The following is a 7,779-nucleotide window of genomic DNA, read 5'->3' on the forward strand; positions in this document are numbered from 1 at the left end:
AGCCCTGGGGAAGCAAGGTAAATGAGAGTGACTGCTGGGCCCAGACCCCCAGGCTGGGCCTTGGCTGGTAGGGGAGAAAGTGTGCTGGCAGGAGGGGGCTAGCCTGAACTCTGCCACACCACACCAGTGGGGAGCCCCTGGGTGTGTGGCCTTGACCATGTCCTCCATGCAGCCCATCCCACAGTCTCCTCCCAGGCTTGGGCTCAAGCTCTCCGAGTTTCAGAGTTTATTTGAAAATGATAGTAAACAATTTCATTGATGTTTCTTAAGTCAAACCACCTCACACTTGGCTTGTCTCAGGCAAAAAGTACAAAATAAAAATAACCAGGGAAGGGCAGGGGAGAAGGGGTGGGAGTCCTGACCTACCTTCCCTGGGCGAAGCCCCCGGCCGGGCGTCTGGAACGGCTTTGGGACGTTGTCTTCCACAAATAGGAAAAGAAAGCACCGGAACATTGTGCTTCAGCAGCAGAGAGGGACCTCCACCCAGAAGGGGCAGCAGCCACACAGGGACGGGGTCCCTTGAGGAAGCCCCTTCCCCAGACCGGGCTATGGGGGAGGGGCAGGAGGACAGGACGGCAGGTGTCCGCCCCCCCAGAGGCAGGACAGAGAGCTGTAAACAGCTGAAGCGTGCCCACCTGCGCGCATGGGCTCACTTGTCATAAAAGGGTTGTCATGGGGACGGGATGGGGGACCAGAGAAAGCCCTTGTGGCATAGGGTCCATGCAGGGTACAGCACACGCGCCCTGGCTCCATCCCCAGACAAGGAAACACTGCACAAGGTTCTGGAATGGCCATGGTGGGAGAGCTGGGGTGCTCCCTCCTCCTGCCCCACCCCACCCAGGCACCCTGAGGCCCAGAACAGGGCAGGCTGTGCCCTCAGGGCTTGGAAGCAAGGTGCCCAGGACACTGGCGGGGTCCTACTGCACACTGAGCAGGCCCCTTCCAGGCCAATCTCCAAAATCCCACTGGCCTTGGAGAAAACAGAAAAATAAATAGCAGGTGCTCACGTCATCATGCCACCTCACATCCCTGGCCTGACAGCAGAGGCAAGAGCTCTCATCCTCTGCCCCACACCTGGCATCCACACCAAGGGCACCGCCCGGCCAGCCAGGGGCAGGCGGCAGTGCAGGAGCAGCAATTCCAGGGTCCTGGCAAGGGGCTGACTCGGCCCTTTGGTCCATCTTGTTCATCCAAATTAAAATAAGAAAAAAAAAAGGCTCCACTTGGTGACCGGGGTCTGTCGAGGTCTCAGCTTCATCCCTCTGTCCGGCATCCCGCCTGTCCGTGCTCTCGTCTTGGGCCATCGTCTCTGTCCCGCGAGGCGTGCCACAGGCCAGAGCTGGAGGCCGGGCCTAGTGGTACCCACTGCTCACTGTAGCTTCGTCCCTAGCTTGCGCTGTCTGTTCCTGGAAAATCGAACGGGGCTCAGGTGTGGAGACAGCAGGGACCCAGGGGGTCATCCCACAGCTGATCCCTGTCCCATCCCAACCCACAGTTGCAAGGAAATGGGAAAATGCCAGCCTGGCAGTGCCAGGCCTAGGGAGGGTCGGCAGGGCCCAGGGTCAGGCTCAGGCTGGGCACAGCCCTGAACTCCTGCCACACCCACAGCAGGCCCAGGAACGCAAGGGGCTCACACGCTTCTCTGAAGCCCCATAGACCTGAGTGTGTGTGGGGGGGTGCCCAACTCTGGTCATCCCACCCCCACAAGTGGCTGTGAGCCTGGCTCTATGACACCAGTCACAGGGGTGCAGAGTGGATGGGGTGTGGAGTGGGGGTGGCTGTTGTGGCTCTGCTGCCAGCTAGGGCTGTAGCTGACTCACCCCAGGCACACACAGGTGCCCACTGAGTTCGGGTACACAAAGGCAGGTCTGGGGGTGCTGATCAGACCAGCTACGTTGGGGGCCACTGACAGTTGGTTCCACTGGGCCCCTTGGCTCATCGCCCTCAGGGCTGGCAGGCTGTGCCCTGAAGCGGGGCTGCTAGGAGGCCCTGCTCTAACTGCTCAGAAGCCTCTGGGGCCCCCTAAGACCCCAGACCCCAAGGAGGGCCTGCCCTGCCCTGCACGATGCAGAGACAGTGAATCAGGAGGCCTCAAAGCCCCATTGTTTCCTGGCTTGTGTGTGAGGTGTGCCTCAGTTTACCTGTTGGTAAGAATGTATCTAAACCATCCACCCCAAGGTGCCCGAGACACCCAGGACCCAGCCTTCCGGCTCCAGACACAGAAGGTCAAAGGTCAGAAATATCCCCTGCCCCCAAGGTCCAAGGAGGGCAGGCAAGCAAGTACTCCGTGCTGAGCCTTAGCTGGTGCCCTCGTCAAGTGAGGCCACATGAGCTGGCCCACAGCAGGCTCTGCTGATGGCAGCAGGGCAGCCACCCTGGGCACCACCATTCCCCAGAACTCACCTCGCTTCTGCCCGAGTCACCGTGTACTCAAACCAGAGCACGTTGGGAATGAGGCTCGTGTCTCGGATGAGGAAGAACTCGGAGATGGGCCTGGAGAGACAGAACCCCAAGCAGCCCAGCCAGTCAGGGCACGAGCCTCCACCAGTGCTGCTCCTCCCAGCAGGGCACTGCACACAGCTCCCAAGGTCAGGACATAGGAGGGTCCTGAGGCATCCGGGACTGCAAGGCCCCGGGGGATGCGGAAGCCAGCCCACCCCAAGCCCTATCCCAAGGCAGTGGGCCCCGTCAGTGAGTCTGTGCTAGGTCAGGGTGCCCAGGTTCTCCCATCAAGCTCCGTTCACCCGGGATGCTCAGGAAGGTGGTTACCAGGCTGCTATCCTGGGGAACAACGGGGTGAGGACCTCCTGGGTGAAGATAAACCAGGCGACAGCCATAAGACTTCCAGCGATGCCCCCGTACAGCACCTGGCTCCACGTGTGGTACAACAGGTAGACCCTGGGTTGAGGCCAGGAGAGAAGCTGGTGAACAGCAACTGGGCCCCGTGCCCACTGCCCACTAGCCAGGGCCTGACCCGCACAGTCCCAGGGCCCCGTGCCCACTGCCTGCCCACTAGCCAGAGCCTGACCCGCACTGTCCCAGGGCCCTGTGCCCGCTGCTCACCAGCCAGAGCCTGACCCATGCAGCCCCAGGGCCCCGTGCCCGCTGCTCACTAGCCAGAGCCTGACCCACGCAGCCCCAGGGTCCCATGCCCGCTGGCCAGGGCCCTGAGCATGCCCCCACGGAGATGGAGAGTTGTGGATAGTGCAGACTCCCAGGATTTGGCCTCAGACTAACTTCAAGAAGCCAGCAAGGACCCTGATGGCAGCTCCAGGAGTGAAGAGAAGACTCGGCTGCCGTCTGCCCTTGCCCACCTAGCCCTGGACCCGGGTCTGCTTGCGAGGGGCTCCCACAGGACGCTGGGAGCAGACCAGAGGTCCCACCAGAACCAGCTAGAGGAACTGCTGGAATCCTGCCCCTTTTACAGTGAGGCCTGCCTCCAGGCTCTGGGATGAGGGTCTGTGGGCATGTCCAACAGGAACCAGGAGCCCACAGGAGCCCACGGTGGGGAGCCCATCTCCCGCCCTCACTCCTTACCTGCTGTAGGAGACAAGGAAGGCTGCGGTGAGGAGCCCCAGCGAGAGCAGGTGCCTCCACAGCAGGTCTAGGAACCTGGCATTGTTTGTCTGGTGCATCCTGGGAAAGAGGCCGAGCCCCAGGGTTGCCTCAGCCTTCAGCCCAGGCCACCTGCATGGCCCCGGGGCCCCTGCAGAGGCTCACAGGGTGAGCAGGGTGTTCCTGGCCCCCCGCGCCCAGGCAGAAGCTCACCTCAGGTACAGGAAGAGGAAAGAGTAGACGGAGAAGAACCACATGAACTGCGAGTGACTGGAAGGCATCCCGTACTTGGTGCCCACAGCTGTATGGGGACCTGGGGGATTGGGCAGAGCAGAGCATCACAGGGGATATGCCCCGCCAGGGACCCCACCAGGCCCTCCAGCCTGGGCCCTACCTCCACAGGGCCGAGGCTCCTGGACGATGTGTTTGATCAGCCAGTTGACCCCCTCGTTCAGAGCTAGGCCCCCGAGAAAGGAGATCTGCAGGGGAGGGTGGGCACTTTAGCTGGGGCCCTGGGGACCTGCCAGTTGCCACCCAGGCCTGAGGCCCAGGCCTGCAAGTGGCTCTTGCAGCCTGACAGGCGAGCCAGGGAGGCTGCCACATCCAATGCAGGTGGTATGGAGGGGATGGGGCTTGGGGGCCGGGCGAAACTCACAGTGTGCAGTTCCCGCTTAAATATGATGAGGGTCACGAAGCCAGTGATGACAAACACAGGGCTGAGGCTCAGGTACGCAAGGAGGTGGCCAGAGAGATCACCTGAGGGAGACGCAGTACAGGTGTCGCAGGAGGACCAGGGAGCTAGTGCAGCACAGCAAGCTGCCGCCTGCAGCGCCCGAGGCCCATTTGCTCTGCTTCCGACCCAGCTCCCTGCTAATGCACTTGGAAGAGCAGTGGAGGACAGCCAAATGCCTGGGCCCCTGACGCCCACATGGGAGACTAGGATGGAGTTCCAGGTTCCCACCTTCTGCCATTTGGGGAATCAACCAATTATCTTCAAACAAGTAATACACATTTAAAACAAGGCGAGAGAAAGAAGATCCATGTCCAGTAGGGTTGGAGCCAGAAAGGACATAGCAGGGCCTGGAGCTCAGAGCAGCCACACCTGCGTGGCACCAGACACTAAGCTCACAGACCTTCCTTGCACTTAAACCACAGAAGAGGAGACCAAGGGGAGGGGGCAGGGCCATGCCCAGGCGGTCTCCGGACTACCACCCAAGTCTCTGGCCTGAACCAGAGGCTGTACTCATGTCTGGCTGAAGCAGGGCATCTGCACCCAGTGGGCCAAGCCTGCAGGTCTCCGAGCACAGCAAACCCCGCAGGGCCTCAGCCCCAGTAGGCAGGCAGCCTGAACCCCGACAGGCAATGATCCTGGCACTGAGGGCGGCAGCCTCCCTTCCCCCAGGCCTGAGGGCAGGGCTCGGGCTGGGATAGTCCAGAGACCCGCTCCACTCTAGAGTCAGAGGGCACAGTCCAGGTCCCATACCAGCATGTCTGTCTGCAAGAACTGGGGGAAGGGACTTTGCCTCCCGAAGCCCTGCCCCCTCCCTCATGGCCGTGCACAGGGACACCTGCAGGGTCTGGCAGACACCCAGCTCTGTGCCTGAGCCCCACAACACGCACACACTGGAGCTCGCACTGAGCCCCCGCTATCCCCAACGTCACACCAGCTGCCCCCAGGAAGCAGGGAAGGAGGCCTGACAAGACAGGCTCGGAGCCTTCTTGTACCTTCCCGGGGCGCAGCTAGCTGGAGAGCTGGCCCACGAGCAGGCAACTGAGACCCTGCTGGCACTGCCCTGGTCCCACAGCACCCAGAGCCAAGTACCAGGAGGTACTGGGGGTGGGGTAGAGGAGAGACAGTAACCGGCAGGCAAGCACCTGGGGCCACATCACCTCAGCTCACGCCCTGGGTGTGAGCACAGAACCCGGGGGGTCAAAGTGCTCTGGCACACTGCCCTGGGGCCCTGCACGGCAGGCCCAGGTTCTCGGGTTTTCCTGCCCAGGTACGGCTCTGGCCTCGCCCTGCAGCCAAGCCTCCTCGGTAGGGCAGGGTGGTGGGAGCTGGCGAGCTGCAGTTGCCCTGCTGGGCCCTGCACTTGGGGGTACCCCCTCAGGTGCCAGGCCTCAGCGGATCCCAGACACGTCCTCGCCCCATCGCCCCACTCCACTTGACAGCCTCGCGTGGGGGCCTTGGCTAAAGGGTGGGTGGCCCTGCGCTGGCGCACGGGAGGCGTGTCTGCCCGCTGCTCCCTGGAGTGCCCCCTCGGGCTGGGCACCCACACGGAGCCCCGGCCTGGAGTGGCACACTCCGGGCCACAAGGGAATCCTCCAAAGCGCCCCCCTTGGAAGGAAGCAGGCATTCTCTGCACCCCGGAGGGCGGGGACAGCCTGACCCTGGCCAGGTCTGGCCGGGGACCCCACCCGCGTGGCCCCGGCCCTCCGCGCACCCCGCGAGTCCGCCCCGGCTGCGCAGGCGCACGGCGGCGGGCCCGCGGCTCCCGAGGTGGCCCGGCGCCTGACCGTCCCCTCCGCGCTTGCGCGGCACGCGTGCCGGCCGAGCCCCTCCGCGGCTCGCGCTTTGACAGTTCCCACCCGGGTCCCCCCAACCCCGAACCCACCGAGTCCCCGCCGCGCGGCCTCGCGCGGGGCCGGGCGCACGCGCCGGCGCGGTCCGGCCCTGAGAAGGCGCCCTCGGCGCCCGGGCCGCCTTTTACCTGCAGGATATTCGACGTGGGTGAGGGTCACCGGCCGCCATGAAGCGGGGAGCGAGCACTGGCCGTCCGCTGCCATCTTACCCGGAGACCGGGTTTCGCCCAGCAGCCAATGGGGAGCCAGGGGGCGGCGGCCCTGACCTATCACGCCGGGGAGGCGCCGCGCACCCAATCGGAGGCCGGGACAGGTAGCGGCGCAGCCATTTAGCGTGCAGGCCGTGGAGGGACGAATAAGAGAGCAGAGCCCTCAGCCCAGGCCCAATCCCGAGCAAGCACAGGTAGGCGCCTGGCCAATCAGAGAATGGGAGGGTTCCGGCGCCGAGCGGAGGGCTGAGCAGCCAATCACAAGAGCAGGTTAGCTCCCCAGTGTGGGCAGGACGAGCCAATCAGGCACTCGCTCGGGGGGCGTGTTGAACTTTGGTGGGAGCTTTGGTTCGGCAGAGACTGCGTCCCGAGAGACGGCGGCCGAGGTGCCGGGAACCCGGCCTGGACCGGCGCGCGCCCGCTGCCGCGCATGCACACACAGGGCCCCGCGGGGCCTGGGCTGACCCATTTCCAGTCAGCTGAGTCCAGAGACCCGGGAAACGCGGGGGCCTCTCGTGGGGCACCCGCAGAGTGCGCCCTGCCGTCGCCTCACGGAACCGAGGCTTGGCCCCGGCTGCGGGCGCCTTACCGTCTTACTCATTCAAGCGTGTCACGCGTGTTCCGCTTAGCGAGTCACTTTGGAAACGTTCTTGACCCCAAGACGGCTTCACATCCAGCCCTCCGCTTCCCCAAAACAGCTCCCCCGACTCGCCACTCTGGGTGACCCCGGCCAAGGGGCTCCTTGAAGCAAATCTGACACCCTGCTAGAAACGCTCGATTCCTTGGATCCCGTGGAGGCCGGCAGCCTTCCTCCTGAGGGATGGGGTGCCGAGGAGGCTGCAGAGCGAGCAGGGGCGGACAGGAGCAGGTGCATGGCCGGGAGCTGTGTGGGTCCCTCCTGGTTGGTTGTGGAACCCGGCCCCCCTCTGCCTGGCCAAGCCCACGCGCCTACCCAGCTCTGTAGTGACTCCCTGGATGTAAGAACCTCCTGGGGGCAGAGGGACAAGCGGGAGGGAAACTGCAGCTTCTGTCGCAGGGTGACCGGTCCCTGGCCTCTCAGTCGGAGAAAGGAAGTGGGGGGATGCTTTCCCCACAGGATACAATGTTCATGGGCTGGGTGACAGGTGTTGGTTTGGGACTGGGAGCTGGAAATGGAGTGGGGGAAGACGCCCTGCGCTGCACGCAGTTTGTAGCGGAAGACAGGCCCAGAGCACCAGCCATCTGCATGGACACTGGGCTGGAGCAGCCAAGCACAGCTCCCCCATTCCTCGCCTTGCAGCGTTTGCTGAGCTCCATGGCATAAATGGTGTTTGCTGGAGAGGCCATCAGGGAGGCCCTTTGGAGACGCCAGCACACGGGCTTCCTGAAGCCAGGCTGCCCCACAGGTCCAGCACATCCCTCCACTGCGCTGTGGGGGAACACAACAGGTGCA

The 7,779-nt window shown here is 63.7% G+C and overlaps 1 protein-coding gene across 1 annotated transcript; it reads right to left on the reverse strand.

The window, feature by feature from the left end:
• Positions 1-209: 209 nt before the first annotated feature.
• DOLPP1 (dolichyldiphosphatase 1) lies at positions 210-6,506 on the reverse strand. Its single transcript, XM_004593498.2, has 8 exons — positions 6,267-6,506; positions 4,211-4,311; positions 3,950-4,034; positions 3,769-3,868; positions 3,538-3,636; positions 2,770-2,898; positions 2,404-2,493; positions 210-1,406 (listed from the first exon to the last, which is right to left on the reverse strand). The coding sequence occupies exons 1-8, from the start codon at positions 6,340-6,342 to the stop codon at positions 1,370-1,372; spliced, it is 717 nt and encodes a 238-aa protein (XP_004593555.1). The 5' UTR covers positions 6,343-6,506; the 3' UTR covers positions 210-1,369.
• Between the last annotated feature and the right edge of the window lie 1,273 nt (positions 6,507-7,779).

This window comes from Ochotona princeps, chromosome 14 (assembly GCF_030435755.1).
Source record: "Ochotona princeps isolate mOchPri1 chromosome 14, mOchPri1.hap1, whole genome shotgun sequence".
In the NCBI taxonomy this organism is placed as follows: Eukaryota; Metazoa; Chordata; class Mammalia; order Lagomorpha; family Ochotonidae; genus Ochotona; species Ochotona princeps.

What these genes read in the sequence shown, in the direction of transcription:
- DOLPP1 (XM_004593498.2), bottom strand. Translation starts at nt 6,342, where the DNA reads ATGGCAGCGGACGGCCAGTGCTCGCTCCCCGCTTCATGGCGGCCGGTG. An exon ending in GGAGCCTCGGCCCTGTGGAG is followed by an intron (nt 3,869 to 3,949) that starts GTAGGGCCCAGG and finishes CCAATCCCCCAG; the next exon opens with GTCCCCATACAGCTGTGGGC. An exon ending in TTCCTTGTCTCCTACAGCAG is followed by an intron (nt 2,899 to 3,537) that starts GTAAGGAGTGAG and finishes GCCTCAACCCAG; the next exon opens with GGTCTACCTGTTGTACCACA.